The sequence below is a fragment of the Dreissena polymorpha genome, chromosome 8 (genome assembly GCF_020536995.1).
Source record: "Dreissena polymorpha isolate Duluth1 chromosome 8, UMN_Dpol_1.0, whole genome shotgun sequence".
NCBI classification, from domain to species: Eukaryota; Metazoa; Mollusca; class Bivalvia; order Myida; family Dreissenidae; genus Dreissena; species Dreissena polymorpha.
In genome coordinates this window covers 35,205,925-35,223,494 of record NC_068362.1, presented here as the reverse complement: position 1 = coordinate 35,223,494, position 17,570 = coordinate 35,205,925, and the positions used below count along the sequence as shown (strand labels likewise).

Below are 17,570 nucleotides of genomic sequence, written 5' to 3'. Positions count from 1 at the left end.
ACGACTAAAATGTAATCCGTGAATAATGCACGTCTCATGCAACATTCTATTTACATTATTTGAACTAAGTATGCATTATCGTTAAGAAGCTAATTAAAGCCTTCTTTGTTTGAATCTCCTCATCATCCCAATAAAATTAAGTTAAAACCCCGCGCATAACTCATCAATAGGAGTAATAAGCCATGGAGGGGGGGGAATTCATTTATGTAACGTTTTCGTTATAATGAAAAGTAGAACAAGAGATGTCTCCATTGGAAGACATATGCCCCCGAAAAAGGCATTTTCGAAACCTATACGCTTATTTCGAAACCTTAACGCGGACCCTAATTTCAAGGTCAAGGTCAAATGGGTCAAAAAGGCCTTGTCCATATACACATGCATACCAAATATGAAGGTTACATTTGAAGCGACATAGAAGTCATGAGCATTTTCGAAACCTAAATGCAAAGTGTGACGCACAGACAGACAGACAGACGAACGGATAGACAGACAGTGCGATCACTATATGCCCTCCTTCGGGGGCATAAAAATGAACGAGGGATTGTAGATGAATGTTCATTTACGTTCGGTGTGTATCAGTATTTTCTTGATTTAATAATTTTCGGAATAGTTACAGTAAGTTAAATACATCATAAGGCTGTCGTGATAAAAAAAAACACATTAATAATATTCTATTATTACACTAGGCGGTCGGTCGTCATCGTACTTAACAATACTTGTAGCTGTACTGCATTCGTTCCAGGAAGGAAGTAAGTCGCATACGAAAGAGAAAGAGGAAATCACATCTCATATGGAAGAGGAAGTTACGCGTTTTCCCAAAACGCAGGTGAGATTGTGGCCATTAATATAGTTATTGTCAATAACTGAATAAATGTGATCACGATTTTTAGAAACTGACCTATAACCAAAGATTGCGGGACGACGCATTATTCTGCTTAATACAGGTTGAAGGTGATTTATGAGTAGATGTTTGACATCGACGCATTTGCTAAAATTATGTGTCATTTTCGTTCAATGTGTCGTTTTTAGTTACCTAAAATGTATTCTTCGTGTGTAAGTACATAATTGCCAACATACCATTCTTGTCAAGATTAATTTTGAACTTGAATATTTTCGCTTACTGAACAGGCGATCTGATGGGAATCAACAGTATGCTGTGTCATTTGATTTTCCAACACGATTAATATTAAGAAGAGGAAGAACATTCGCTCAGCTATTCATGAATAGAGGAAGTAATATAAAAAGGATGTCTTGAAATGGAACACTAGTTGCTTTTAAGAGGTTTAAGTCAGTTGACCTTGTTATTCGTTCTGACTTTGTTAATTTAATCAATAATAAATACACACGAACTGTTAATAGATTTGTACAACAACCTTCCGTTTTCTTGAATTTTTGCTACAAAAAATCCATTTATTTATACATTTGTATTGAAGCATCTCCACCAAAATGATCGCTTGAATAGAGGGCATTATGTACAAACATATATGTTAATTATACAACCTGCACAAATTTCAAATACGTTGCATATTGTTATACGTTTCAATCGAACATCGGCAAAAGAAGAGTGTCGTTACTATCGGGGATATAATAAACATAGAAACGTAAAGTTTGCTTGTTTGTTACCGTTGTTACAACTTATATTGAAGAAATACATCAATTAAACATTAATTGTACACGCTCGTCCCTATTATTTCCATTCGGAAACAGAATTGGATATCCCATATTTTCTTTATAATGTGATTACATATTTAACCATAATGGTCATGACGGTATGTAGTAGGCGATTATTTCAAACGTAAATACGTTTCAGTTTTATTTAGGTATCAACTAAACAAAGCAATCAATGGCAAGACCGTTCGAGTGGGTGAAATTAGATGCCTTCCAATGTCCGGTCACAGGATGTCCTTCAAGGTAAATATAATGAAGTGTGCCAGTTTCTGTCTTTCTTATTTTAAGTTTGTCGGCGTCATGTACATTTGAGTCAGTTGATCATTGTTTTCTTTCCATCTGGCTTTATACCTATTTACATTTATCAGCACACGATATAACCTGTATTTCTGACACAAATGTCTTTTAGATTTATATGTTTTAAATGTAATGTTATAAGTTATATACATAAATGTTATAATATATTATTAATGTTTTATATAACATTTTTTGCATTTGTGTTTGTTATGTGTTATTACAACAATTCGTACGGTTAAAAGTTTTGTATAATCATCACTAATTTCACTAGTTTATGTTTTGTCGCGTAACGGCTTATACTTTATACAATTCTCTCGGTTCATTGATTGATTTCGTAATTGTCTGAATAGAAACACAGTGCAGCATACGATCGATCCGTGGCGAAATGAAAATTTAATATCTCTGTTATATTCATGAACACAGTCCTTATGTATTAAACCAAATAACTTGATTGCATGACATCAAAACGTAAATGAAAATCATCTTTCATTACAATGATCAAATATATATCATAAATACAGATTTGCTACATATCGATACATTATATTTCAATAAACATTAATTAAAATGCACCGCCACACTACTTTTAAAAACGAAATTAAATCTTAAATTCACTGAAAATCAATGTGTACGACTATAAGTTGATCTATATTTGTTTGAGCCTTCTATGTTTTGATATCTGATTGATCGGTATTACTGCGTATTTGTTGATAGGCCAATATTTCTATGTTTGTCTACCCGTTAATGGTTTTGTTTGTTCCTTGTGTAATTATATTCTGTAATTTGTTGGTCATTCAACCTTTCGACTTGTTTATGAGTTTGTGTTTATACTTGTACCGGTCGGTCTTCTTACTTGCTATTATGAATATGCCTTTATTGTGACTATCTATCCGTGTGCCTCTCTGTATTTGTTCATACAAACGCGTCTTTATGTCTGTCGGTCGAGCAGTCTTGTACAGTTTGTAAATGTATTAGTTTATCCGTATATTATCATTATGTCGGTTTGTTTCAAAACTTTACTTACACCGCTTTATTTTTGCGCTGTATTAAAATAAGTATCGTTTATGTACTTTTTATGTGAACAATTTATTCAATAGATAATTTAGTCTAAATTGTGAACTGTGGTTAATTCACCATCATTTCTATACCTTTTGAACTATCTATATCAAGGATTTACTGTTTTGGTATTGCTCAGCTACATACACGTTTAATCTGTAATTACTTTGAATCTAATAAAATTACATTAACATTATTATAACTCTAAACAATACTTTTAAATGTTTTATTACACATAGGTTTTATTAGATGGGTTCCGTTTATTTTCCCCTTAAAGTGATTATTCCCGGATAACTTATATAACTGGTATGATCCCTATGTTTTTGCAAGGACTGCTTTATGGCGGTGATTTCAGCTGTAAATGTGTTTTGATAATTTTGTTTCTTAAAGATTAGTTTGAATTATCATGCACACTTAGGCAATTACTGCTATAATATGTGTTTGTGTTTTATCAATGGTTTCATATATTTCAAGGAAACCGATTGCATGGGAATGCTCCCGTTGCCATAGCGCAATGTTTTTGAATGGCCTGGGACAAATGGTTTGTGAAAATGGAAATCACTTTGGTACGTTTTCTATTCTTAATGTTTGAAATAAATCACAGAACTTGTACTTCTGGTCAGGGCCGGCGCCAGAGTATTTGGCACCCTAGGCGAACCTGTCGTACTGTGCTCCCCCCTCGTCCACGGCAACTTATTGTCTAAATAATATTAACGTTCACAAATGAATGCTGTTCTGCCGTTTGTTTTGTATATATTATTTAAGCATTACAACTGGACAGCTGTAGGTAAACGGCTTAATGTTTCGGCTATACTTTCCCTTATAAATGTATAATGTTTATAAATTATTATGTTTTATGTACGTTGCGAACTGCTTATCTAGTTGTCTTCAATATGCAATGAATCATACCTGACAAAAATTGTGTCTTGTTCTGAGAAAATTGCACGATTGAAAAATGTTGCACGATTACGATTACTTTATATTGGGCAGGTAACATCTGTGAATGGAACTGGAACTGCGGCAGTTCCTATCACAAAGGACGGTTCCAGAGGGCGGACATGGAGAGCTTTACGTTCGCTTTCTCTCAGGCAGTCCAGCTGATGGGAAAGATGGGAAGCCTCTGGGTGGCGCATCTTATGACGGAAATAGAAAAGCAGTACACACGGCAGAATGATGGTTATAATTATAACCGACGGGATGATGGTTATTACTATGACCGTCGGGATGATGATTATTATTATAGCCGACGGAATGATGTTTATTATTATGACAGACGGTATGGCGATGATTATTATGATTATAGGTAGAGCCATTTTCGTGATTCACTATTTTAGCCATGTTTTAACTGGCGCTTTATTATTTGTTAGAACAGTTTTCAACCCTTTTTTTAAACGAACGTATTTTCAAATACACATACAATGACATTTTGGTTTGTGAAAGTATAATGTTGTTCATGATTGTGCACGTGACTCATTTAATTGCATCTTTTCAGCTTTGTTAACTATTGAAAAATATATTTTCTATATTTGGTTTGTAATTTTGTTCGCCTTTTCAATGAAAATAATACATGTATAATAACTATATGCGGTCTGATGGTAACAGTCTGACCGTGTACGTGTAGTAAATTGATGAATATCGTATAAAATGGATATGCTTTTGATTGGTTGAATGAATGCTTGCTTTGGTTTCGATATATTTGTTGAACCATTCATTCAAATAACACATAACAATTGACATAATCAGTTTTAATTTATAAATGTTTAGTTGGCTTTCACAATTAAAATATACATGCAAGAGTGGTGAAGAAAAATCTAATTAAGGAAATGAAAAACCTTTCCAATAATTACAATTAAAAGAGAATGCATACACTATGCGGTGAATGGATATCAGTTAAGTTCAATCATGTTAGCACATCTATCGGCGGAATATAAATTAGTGAAGAACTGCACATGGTTACAGGTTTCTTTATTACATCATACTATTGAAAGTAGGTATACCTCATATCTGCAAGAAGTTTAATATTCAGTAAAATAATGATATTCGAGTCTGACAGCGGACTTGTGTAATGGCAAAATATACAGTAGATGTAATATAAATATGACCAATGTTCTACGTCTACCGAATAAGTACATACCTGGAGTCGATTACCATTGTGAATACAGCATACATAAAACTACACGTACGAAAGTGATCTGAATTTGACAGAGTGATTTCCATATGTATCTGTTCATAACAGCCTTATCTCAATCACAGGAACCTGCGTACTGTTTTTGATAAGACTCGTATATAATCGTCACAACTGTTATTAACACACACTTATTAAGTTTGATGGGGATATCCAAAGGATATGCAACCAATATTACATACAATCATGCAAATAAAATATAACACTATAAATAGTAAAGTTAGTCTATTCAAATGTTCTTATATTCTATTAGAATGTAATAAATAAAGTAACGAGATAAATAAGCAATAATTTCATCAGATCAACTCTTCAATTATTTTAACGAAAAGACAAAACGCTATTTAAAAATTTAGAAACGCGTTTTAGAGTCAAAATTATGTAAATCATGTTTTATATAAGCATTATAAAAATATATCTTCATTTATTATACTATATGCATTCCATGCACATTTAATGGGGCAAATTCAAATCAACATACAACTTAACCTAAACAGAATGACTCTTCGATACGCGTGTTGCATCTCGGACATTCTTTAGCAAGCAACGTAGGTATGCATTTCAGACAAAGCACAATATGTCCGCATGGGACAATCCGCATGTTCGACAAGGTGGTCTTGCATTGGACACATGGAACCGCCATCCTTGATAACAGCCGGTCATAAAGGTTGATCCCTTCTGTGCCTCTTGCACGACTAAAATGCACAAACAAGATAACCATACCATTTACATCCATGGTTGTATTTGTATATGGCTGGACGAATCAGTTTATATGCATGCAACAGATATTGATTGTGTTTGTTTGAAGTGTATGTTAGCCGATTCTGATATTGTATTCGTATTTTTTAAATAGATAAAATTACTGTGTTTCAGTCGTATGATCTGATCAGCACGGAACATTTTGGGAATTTAAGATGCCGGGTTTTGTCTGTGTGTTCACGATATAAACTAACGTATCCCTTCTTTATCATCAAATATTTAAAAAAAATGAAATTTGATTTCACAAACTACATACAAATTAACTTAGTTTCATGAGCAACGATATTTAGGTTCATACCCAGAACAATATATGCTTTAAGTTATCGCACGGTAGCCTTTTTATTTCATGATAATTGCTCCAACTTTATTCAGGACTGGTTATATCTTTGACTTTGGTTCGAATTGTATATACATAGCTTTAAAAACCTATGCCTAAATGTGTTAGAGTGCATGTATTTTTATCTACACTTTGTATACTAATACGACATACGAATAATACAATTATACATGAAAACGTGGATGCTAAGAAGAAGCGAAACAATAATCGGAGAAAACAATGTCGGTCTTTTGCATAAACCAGTTATTATGATGCGCGTCACCAAACCTAATTAAGTCACATTTTTTCATTCACCGCTATACGGTGGTGAGCTCAGAATTAATCATGATTGTGTATTTGGTGCCGGTTTTGTTATGTCTGTGTTGTCGTGCGAGTGCCTCCCCTACTCAGTGATTAATGCTCGGCTATGTGTCAGGTTTGTCGCTCCTTCAAACCGCATGAAATCCAGAAATCTTTAAATTGATCTTTAAAAGGCGAAGGCCTAAACGTTTTTATGTCGTTTACACGTATGCATTGTCTTGTATTGTATTTGCCATCGGAATCTGTGCTAAAATTAAATACTTGTGGGGATTTCTAAACATTTATCTTCTGATAATCTGTAATGAATTAAAATAGTTGTATATTTTCCGTTATATTCCATTTTTACATCTGACGGTCATTTATAGCCTTTGTTAATTTTAGAATTTTTTAATTAAAAACACACGTTAGTCATACATACACTATTCGAAATGACATTACCTTCATGGTTATACAAGATAATAAAATAATGGTAACATACTGGAGTTTAAAATGCTGGATAATGTGGTCCTTCATTTGTTGATCTTTGCAAATTTCTAGTGGAGTATTACCAAAGCCGTCCAGAATATCCACACGGGCTCCATGTTTCACAAGGAAACATGCTAAGTCTGTCCGCTCTTGAAGTTTTTCTGTTGTATTATTACGGACGTTCATTTCTTGTATCTGAAAGATGAAACAAGTTTTATCATATATGTTGAACTCATGGTCAACACTATAATGTAAGACCGCGTGCGATCCCATGGTTCAACCATAGCTTTATGAACATTGATGCTACGAAATAAACACTACCAAGTAGGTTATTAAAACATAAATAAAATACATAGAAATCAGGAAACTACAGAAAAATAACCAGGAGAGAAATTCTTGTGCACTGGTCTTTAAATCCGAACATACCAGATCGTATTCCGTAACTTAGATTATTTGTGTATTGTAAAACTAACGTTTAACAGAGCTTAAGAATCTACATCAAAAAAGCAATACCGCTTTCAAATTTGCTTTAAAAAATTCCGTCTGTTCCACAGCTTTTAAGTACGGGGAATCAGGCGCAACACACAGGTGAATCGGTGTTACTCCACTGACGTCCTTTTTGTTTACGTCCGCACCTTCAATAAACATTTTTTTAAATAAATAATATTTGCTTAGCATAGTTGCATATAGACCCGTAATCGTTAATTAACAATGGCAATAAGTGACCGCCAGATGTAAAAATGGAATATTACGGAAAATATTCAAATAATGAAATTCCAGATGAATAAGTAAAATGTATACACAAGAACAATTTTTATTTAAAACAGTGCAGTGTCATACCTGCTTGTACTAATAGTTTAGATATCTCAAAGTGTCCTGATACGCAAGCATCATGTAAAGGAAGTAAATGATGTTCACTCGAACGATTTACATCAACTCCCATCTTTCATGAAATTAGACACATATAGAAAACGATGTATTAATAAAACAAAATAAACTTCGTTTAAATAAATAACATAATGTGACAATATAGTATAATAGTATGACCTTGTAAATTGCTTCTCTCATGTCTAGTCTTTAGACTCGGATTTGAAACCAAACACAAATCTAATTGTATTTGTTTGATCATTCAATTTGCAAATATATTTCATTTTGCAAAAGGATTCAATTAATTCTTGTTAATAAAACGTCTTATCGGATTCAAACATGTTTAGACATGTCAAATGACATTGTTATATGTGTACGGAATATTGATACCATTGCAAACCAGTTAATACAGGTAACCTTTATAAGTAAACGGACAACGTCCATATTATTGTGATATGTAGCGGCCTGTATCGTCTCATCTGCAATTGCTGGGAATTTCTGTACAGGGCATCGCTGAAGAATAGCTTCTGTTGTTCTGAAATGAATTATTTCAAAATGAATGTAACTTACACCACGTAATTTTAATGTAACTTACACCACGTCTTTTTTAAGTAACTTACACCACGTCATTTTTAATTGCGGCGAGGAGCACTGCTGTTTGTCGTTGTTTGTTCTTTATTAGAAGGTTCACCTTCCTACAATGTATAAGTTCAGCAGCCACTGCAACATTGCCTGCCAATACTGCCATATTCAGGGGTGTATCACCGTCGCAATCCTGTAAACAATAATCATATCAACGATCTTCTTTGTCATTATTACGATTGAGCTAGCAGATTCACTCATTATTAAACATGTGTTGCATAATTATGTTCAGTTATACATACAGCATAGCATAAAGGAACGCGAACATTCTAAACATCTGATTGAGAATTTTTTGTATTGCATCGTTTAAAGTTTCACGCTGGATTAAGTAGGCCAATTTTCACATAGCCAACACACGAGTCATTATAAAAAAAACTTGAAATAAAATGTGCATGGAATTGTTCTCCACATGTAGCGGTATAATATAACGTTATGTTATAATGTATGGTTTACCTCTGGGTTTGTTAGTATTGAAAAGTGAATATTCGAGCCATTGCATATCAAAAGATATAATTTATAAACATAACATGAACTATCTGTTAGCACATATCGATTGACAGGGGATTGTTGTGCTTTGTTTTATTGCACCCACAATAAATCAAGTTAATTTGTACACATGTTTATATTGGTAAGCTATGTTGTAACGAGCATTAAAACAAATGATACGCTGGTATTTAAAACGTATCACTTTCGGCTTGTATATATTTACCTGTGCATTTACGTTGACATTTCTGAGAACTAATTGTTTTATAACAGCAGTTGATGATTTGAGTGAAGCATAGTGAATAGGAACTCTTCCCTGAGTGTCTTTGTAATTGACTTCAGCACCCGCTTCGAGTAGCAATAGAGCCGTCTGTTCATGACCACTTAAAATCATATTGATACGTTTTAACGGATGTATATAATTAAGAGAAGTTAGTTTAGCAATCTGGATAGTTCGTTATATAAGTTGTTTAATCGATGTTATGTGTGTATACAACTTGTCATTTTACATATTATTTATTTACGATGTTTCCAAGATATAATAATAAACGTTTACTTTACTAGGGCCAGTATAAGGGCTGTAGTTCCTTTGGAGTTTTTGATGTTAACATCAGCGTTGCAGTTTAATAGCACTTTAGCGATATCTGCGTGTCCTTTTTGACAGGCTAACATCAGCGCAGTGAAATCGTCGTGCTTGGCATTGACCTTCAAATAAATATTAGTGACTTAATAACTCAGTGTTGTACTTTAAGGAATCTTGTTTAAAATACAAATTAGCATAGTTCATCTATACATGGCATATGTAATCCAAAAACGAAGACACACTCTTATCAGTGTATATAGTATTACTAACATTATGCAGGGGAATTTACGAATACATTTATTAATATTCGGATGTCGAATATTGATTTCTAAATTGACGTGGACTGCACTTTTAAATTCATAATATGTCATAGGATACGTATCATTTCCTATCTAACCTACGTTTACACATATAGTAAAGAAAAAACTGCAAATATAATGTAGTAGCCGTTTGCATAAAGTGTTTTTCAATTAGGTAAATACAGTTTTAAAAGCGTGTACAAGCGTTAATTGATATACCATTTATTTAATAAAAAAACGCTTACCAAATGAGGACATCGGGTCGCAGTAAGAAATGATACGGCTGCATTATTGTTCAAAACCGCATGGAAAAGGAATCCGGGTGGTACATCTGTAGGTGACGGATATTGTTCACAGAGCCTTTCTAATGCCGTTGCTAGTTCCTCTCCGCCAAGTGCACCCACTAAATGATGTAGTGCACGATCCGAATTGTTAACTGTAACACCATACATATACACATTTGAATTGTTTAACATCAGTGATTAATAGGCAAACACACTATAAACTATATGACTCGGACCACTTAATAAAAATTACACAGAAACGAATATACGAATGGTTTTTCTGGCGGGCGCCGTGTCGAGCTCATCCCCCGTATTGCATGGTCTGGTCGACTTCGTTTCTGAGACAACTTTACAACAGTCCGGCGTAAATACCCAAGATTTGCCAACAAAAGCAACCTCCAGATTACCATCTGAACATATTTGCGCTATGATTCCAATCTTGCCGATCACCTGCCGACATATTAACAATGTGTGCACATATGAGGAATAATATTCTTACATAAGATATGAATTTCTTAGTTGTATTAACAATATGTTATCCGTCATTCTTTGCAAACAGAGTAATACAACTTAAATTAGACAGCATCTGGACAAATCGAACTGAACCAACACGTCAAAAACGCATTTAATACGATTCGCATTTGAATAATTACATCTTTCATGCTGTCACTCCATTGTTCTTTCAACGATGCTCTAACAAGTTCGAGGTTATCAATGACTCGCACTTGATCCCCTACCTGTGAAATATATAATTAAACAAGAATTAAACACAAACAAATATTGAATAATTTCCAAATCAATAAAAGACAATATAATGCAAACATTTAACATATAACATTGATAAACTCTTACCGCCTTTGAACGGCTAAAGCCCATTATATGTATAAACTGATTCAAAGGCTTTCTCAATAAATTATTATTCAATATTAAAAATGAATGTTTTTTAGGTTAGCAAATTCATACGGACAAATACGATTTTATAAAACTAAATACGGGCCTGTTTGCATTAATTTACTCATCGTATTAATAGCATAGTGTATCGACGATCTGATCACCAACCTAATGGTGTGATGGCGATTTTTGCTCTCAATATACATCCTAATACATGCTATTTCCAGAAATCGCATGTTTTAAGGATATGTTTTTAACGCATTAGTCCTAAAATATGTTGATTAATATTGTCTCTGAAAATCGAGCATAAAATGCATGTGTACAACATAACTGAGCAAGTTTTTGAAGTACAACTATCAAAGTTTCGTATATAGAGAATACTAGGTCGGTGCCGAATAAAGCAAAGTTTATTTTGCGTGGCTTAGACAATCAGATTTTCGTGCCGAGCAAAATTAGCTTTGCTTTATTCGGCACCGACCTAGTATTCGATTTATCCCATCAATTTTCTTAGTCGTAAATTATTTCTTTTAAAGTAGAACAGGAAAATCGAACTACACGGAAAATGCCAAAATTATTTTTAGCAAACATGGTTTCATTATTTTAATCGTGCCGAGCCTTATACATTACAAAAAGATCAGTAACTAACCTGTTTTTCTGTTTATCATACCTCTACGTCCCCGATTTTTAAGAAATAATGAAAAAACAACAACACTAAACAACTGCAGCTTACGCGTGAAAGAACATGCATTGTGTCGTATGACGTGTAAATAATGACGTCACGAGTACGCGCGCGTAATATTTGTAAATAATGTTTTTTTGCTTTTTGAGTTGCATTATATGTTAAAAATATATTACATCTTGGTATCAAGTTGTTTGTTTTGTTGAATCTGATTCGATTTCACTAAGAATGATTACTTTATAGTTGATTCCGAGTAATATGACCATTCTCCGCCGCGCGTGACAGCTATATTTCAGCACTGCCGTAATAGAGGAAAATTTATTCCACAGTGGTTTATTTCGACTATGCACGTCTGATGATGGGATAAATGCTTATTAATTGACTGTATAAAAGCTATTTGGTAACGAAAAAATGTATTACTTCAAATCCAGTATGACAGTACTTTGTTCTTATAGGTATCAATTTTTTTAAATAAAATGTCGATTAACAAAACCCAAAAACTTCAACAATTTACCTTATGAAATGTACGTGCCGTTATATATGATATAGCCTTAAAACATGCGTTCTCTGGAATTCAGCATCTGTTTGAAATACACTCGCATACTCGGTTGACGTTAAAAAAACGTTAAACGTTGTGAATTTTTTTTTGGAAAAAAACAACATACATGCCCTACAAACCTTAATTTCAATGTTCAGTTCGGCAGCTGTTTCATTATTGTCAATTCTAATGTTTTCATGCTGACTAGGTTTGTCATCATAACCCGTGGATTTGTTTGTCATTTTGTTGTTTTTCATCGCAGGATTAAAATTGGTTTCTGTATTTTTCTCTTCTTCGTCATCCTGTTCACAACCTTTTTAAATAAATTCACACCACATTATGTTTGCAATGGATTATTTTCCAAGTTACTTTGTGTGGCGATATCATAAACATATTGTGTTACTGTTTATTTGTGAATATACATATGTTTGTCTTTGCAAATATTTATTGTTGAATTCATCAAATATACTATATTAATTAAAAGGGCAAAAAACTCATTTAAACTCAATGACTTCCAAGGGTGACAGATATTCCTCCCTTGAAATTAAAGCCCTCCGTTATTACTGTCAAATAAGATTAGCGATTTATTATGCAAAAACCATATATTCCAAATTAGGTCATGCTTATGCATAATTCTGACAATTTAAATCAAAGCGTTTCTTACGAAGAACAGGAATATGGTCTCTGTAGTATGACAATCCGGGCATCTCTTCAACACAGAAAACGTCTTCCCCAGGGCGACATATTGACATTTCGTTGTTAGACCACGTGACCTTCACAGCGTTACGATCACCTTCGTTCTCACCGTTCGAAATTACCTCTGTTACTGTTCCTAGTCCTCCATCGTCTTCACGTGAGTAAATTAATGTACCACCTTCACATGACTTTTGAGTAATCATCAAATGTTGTGTACACTGTTTCTCGTTGATTGGCAATCGTTTCACTTTTGCCCCCAGAAATAATCCAGTTGATCGAACTTTGTAACTAGCTGACCTTTTTGCAACGGCGACACTAAATTCGAATGTATAAACTACGTTAAACAATAACACTATATTATTGCAAGGAGACACATACATGCATACAATCTAATAAATAACAAAGTTAAACAAGGAAATGGTTGACCCGATTTGTTAAAGTTTACAAATACATTCACTTTATTATTGTACATCTAGTGGTATATAATTCCAATATTGCAAATACATCACACCCTTCTTCTGTAGGCGAGGAAATCCTTTTGCATGGGTGTCTTATATCATGTCGGTCACCACAGTAGCAGCTGTTGCAGAGATAAATACCGGGGCATTCCTGACACGCCCACACTACACCCATGCAATCCATCTCCTTACAACACCCGCATCTTATGCCGGCATGGTTTTGTCCTAAAACAAGTATGATAATATTGTACCAGATTTTACATTCTGTATATTTAAGAGCATGTGAACAAATACAGTATGGTGTTACAACAGGATCTACCGATAAATATCTGCTATATCAATACATTTATTTCAGACCAAACATTATATTTACAAGATATGTGTGATTGATTTGTTTTAAATCAAAAGAAAGGATTGTGCTGCATTCGTTAGTTAGCGGACACAACTCAATACTATACATCGATGCACGTGTGTATACCTATTAAAGTGTTGTCATAAACGCGGAGTTCATATTTGCTGTCCTTCCCGATACTGTATGTTCCAAATTTGCCATTGTCCCAAAAGACTCCGACAGTCTTGTTAGCGTAAACATCTATATAATTATTCACAAATATACAAGTTTATTAGTATGTGGCTATATTATTTTCTTATGCATATAGATTTACCACAATAATCCATATCGTGGACTAGTTAAATTGATATTTTTAATTACAAAACAATTAATTATACATATATTTAACACAACAAGTACATGGGACTGTAAGCTTCTTTACATGGAAGATACAATTGCTGAAATTGCGCTCATCTCTATGCGCTCAAATGTAGTTTGAGTTTGGGGTCAAGCAACGGAGACCATTTAAAGTTTTAAATATTAGCTCTTTATTCTTGCAATCATTAAATAGTCTTTAATACAATAATAGCTCTATAACTATTATGCCAAGATATTGACTAATAAATGATGGATGTTTGGCGAACAGTTGCCCTGCTTTAAAATTGTCGATATCATAAAAATAGTACTGATATTCTATGAACTACTTAAACTTTTGTTTTATTTATAATACCAGTAGTTAGAAGTTCATGTAACAAAAATGCTGTTTAATACTTTAAATTCGTGAAATGAAAATGTTATTTCTATGAACTAATAATGTTTGTTTCTTACTTTTACAAGGGTTTCAATTTAACGAACAGTGATGTTTGTTGTTAGCAACTGTTGCCAAAACTATGCGGAGAACCTCCTTATATACCCTTCGGATGCTGCAGATTTGGCTGCAGCCAAAGATTTGGCTGCAGCCAATCACAATCCTGCAGCATCCTGCAGCATATATGGAAGTAATGCGGCTACATGTAAACAAGAATATACTTCTAATTATAATAAATCGACAATCATCATAAATATCACATCTTAATCACAGAAAGCAATACGTTTGATGAATTGAAACAATAAACAGCTTTAAATATGCATGGAAAACAATACAATATTAAATGCTGCAGCATGAAAACTTTAGTAATTCTTACGCAGTCAGCGTCTCAAATAGTTCCCTGCAAACTATTATGTTTTCACAATAAATATGAATGAACAATTTGCAAGTTATAATACATATCACCTTTTATACAAATAGAGGATTGAATATTACAATTGTACAGCCTATTTGAAAGTCAAACGCATGCAATAACACTCCACCATATTCCTACGTATGACGTCATCAATATACATTGCTGCAACGATTTTGACAGTGCAGGAATTTCAAATATGTTGGATTATTCTCACAACAAACAACATATAATGGACTAAACACAAGGTAAATACAAATATATAAATATATTAGATTTTGGAGAACATTATTTTGCTAAATGCAGTGCACTGTATAGACAAAATGTGAACAACAAAAATAATGTGCACCGATATTCGGATCAGGAATGAATTCGGATGATATTTACATGTAATCGTGAAATGTACATTACATTACATAGATAATGCATTTTCGCTTAAATATTGCTCTTCTTTTTTTGTATTAATTATTTTTCATTCAATCTTCATCTTAATTTTTACATGATGACATTATCGACTTCATAAGGTGTTTATACATGTTAAGGTTTATAAACGCTTCATTTATAGCAGTAATTGAAGGGGCTTTTTCACAGGTTTTGGTATGTATTGAAGTTTGTCTTTAAATGCTTTATGTTGATAAATGTAAACAGTGGATCTAAAAAGCTTCAGTAAAACAATCAAGAATACAAGTTTATAAAAAAGAAAAAAAGGCAATTAACAGGACTCGAACCACTGACCACTGGAGTCCTGGAGTCAAAGTCTACCCATTTAGACCACTCGGCTATCCGTGCTCAAACAAGGAGGGATGTATTTTATACCTTATATAGGCAATCCTCGTAGTTTCACAAAATATAACGACAACAACAGAACTATCGAAATTATTCAATCGTTTCACGTTGCAACGCTTTATAATTTCAGGTTTTTAAATCGTAAAAAGGTGCATATAATGGCTTTTTTATGTAAATATTCAGTATTACTGTTTCCTCACAAATATCATAACTAAAACAAAATTCTGCGATTCTGAAACAACTTTTTTAATTTTGTCAATTTACCAAAACGTGAAAAGGCGCCCTTTAAAATACATGTTTCATTACACATGTAAATCGGAATTATTCAACTCACTTGTTTTATTTTTATTATGTCTCCGCAAACACACGTATGTATGTAATATAAAACTAACGATGTAGTGCTATTATACAAAACGTGATTTGGAGTTTAAAACTATATCTGATAAATAGAGATAGATAAAAATACATCAGACACGGTTTTAGTTCAATAATGCGCATGAGGATTGAATTATTGTAGTTATTGTCAGTAAAGGATTGATTCTTACACGTATTGGTATATATTTAAGAGGTCAATAATACAATCTAACATTTTCATATCTTTGTTCAAATAGCCTTGGTCTGAAAGACATGCAAAGGAATCCAGGCTATTGTAGTGTTCAGATCTGAAATATATCAACAACAACACAACCAATCGTGCATAAATGTTTAATATGACGCTGACCTTTAACTGTACCCACGTGACCTTCACCCCCATCCTCTTCACCCTTGCTCCAGTCGGGACCTCTGACAACGCGGATGCCAACTCGTGCTATATCCATTATCTAGAGTGTGAAATAAGAATATATCAGATGCACACAAAATGAGCCAATATGTTGGCATGAATCTAATCTGAAATGAAGGGCTAGTCATGTTTACTAATAATTAAAACGCACATTGTCATACTATACTATGCTGAACCGATAAAATGTCTTACTTTATTATACAGGACACATATAGCTTAAAAAATATCCAGTACAAGAATATCCGAGACGTACACATTCATGCAATTAACAGGCATACCAATTTATATAATTGTACATACTGTTTATGCTACACAATCCTGACACAATATATGAATCTATTCTACATTATGTAACACTCATTTTATCACGAGTTTAAATCAATTTGATCCACCGGTATATACGATTAAAACTCTATTTTGATTTCTGAATTATTAAAAAGGTTTATATATAAATATATATTTTCCAAACAATTTACAAAGAACAACGAACACAAAAACACAGCTATATCCCAAATACGGTTATTTCTCAAACTAGTTTCGGTTTCCATTATAATGAGCTATGTCATATGATACCTTACTTTTGCTACGAAAATCGATAAGGTCTATTGACACACGTAATACGCATGGTTTATGACTAACACATTATTTGTTAATAATACGTTTCACATATTTTAACTGTGCATGGTTAAATGTTGTTTGTTTATTCAGGCTTTGCGTATTGCATTTAACCAATCCGATTATATGCTCCTGTCCTATTATATGCATTAAACATCCAAAGTATATGTATGAACTATTGCTTTTTGAATGAACGTTTCAATTTAGTCGCACAAAATCTACGGATGGGATCCACAATTCAACAGATAAGATTTATAACTCAAATTACCGTAATTTTATTTGTTTATGTCGTCTTGCACGATTTATGCAGTGTTAGATTAATCATGTACATTCCATAAAAGATTTCATCTGAT

General features: G+C 33.3%; 2 protein-coding genes across 10 annotated transcripts; one reads left to right on the top strand and one right to left on the bottom strand.

Moving 5' to 3' along the window:
* The first annotated feature begins 752 nt into the window (after positions 1 to 752).
* Positions 753 to 4,762, top strand: LOC127842993 (uncharacterized). 7 transcript variants are annotated; one of them, XM_052372812.1, is made up of 4 exons: positions 753 to 826; positions 1,821 to 1,911; positions 3,496 to 3,587; positions 4,012 to 4,762. In XM_052372812.1, exons 2-4 carry the CDS (start codon positions 1,844 to 1,846, stop codon positions 4,326 to 4,328), a joined length of 477 nt encoding a protein of 158 aa, XP_052228772.1. In that variant the 5' UTR covers positions 753 to 826; positions 1,821 to 1,843; the 3' UTR covers positions 4,329 to 4,762. The 7 variants fall into 7 exon arrangements, with proteins under 7 accessions (XP_052228772.1, XP_052228771.1, XP_052228769.1 ...); XM_052372811.1 differs by having other exon boundaries at positions 810 to 944; XM_052372809.1 differs by having other exon boundaries at positions 816 to 951; positions 4,012 to 4,761.
* Positions 4,763 to 4,969: 207 nt separating this feature from the next.
* LOC127842992 (E3 ubiquitin-protein ligase MIB2-like) lies at positions 4,970 to 17,165 on the bottom strand. 3 transcript variants are annotated; one of them, XM_052372807.1, is made up of 17 exons: positions 17,093 to 17,165; positions 16,543 to 16,642; positions 13,963 to 14,076; positions 13,538 to 13,709; positions 12,995 to 13,341; positions 12,471 to 12,643; positions 10,876 to 10,959; positions 10,492 to 10,672; positions 10,184 to 10,374; positions 9,613 to 9,761; positions 9,283 to 9,439; positions 8,552 to 8,706; positions 8,349 to 8,466; positions 7,905 to 8,007; positions 7,578 to 7,699; positions 7,078 to 7,259; positions 4,970 to 5,898 (listed from the first exon to the last, which is right to left on the bottom strand). In XM_052372807.1, the coding sequence occupies exons 2-17, from the start codon at positions 16,637 to 16,639 to the stop codon at positions 5,688 to 5,690; spliced, it is 2,556 nt and encodes an 851-aa protein (XP_052228767.1). In that variant the 5' UTR covers positions 16,640 to 16,642; positions 17,093 to 17,165; the 3' UTR covers positions 4,970 to 5,687. The 3 variants fall into 3 exon arrangements, with proteins under 3 accessions (XP_052228767.1, XP_052228765.1, XP_052228768.1); XM_052372805.1 differs by having other exon boundaries at positions 16,903 to 17,156; XM_052372808.1 differs by lacking the exon at positions 17,093 to 17,165 and adding an exon at positions 16,795 to 16,921.
* Positions 17,166 to 17,570: the final 405 nt, after the last annotated feature.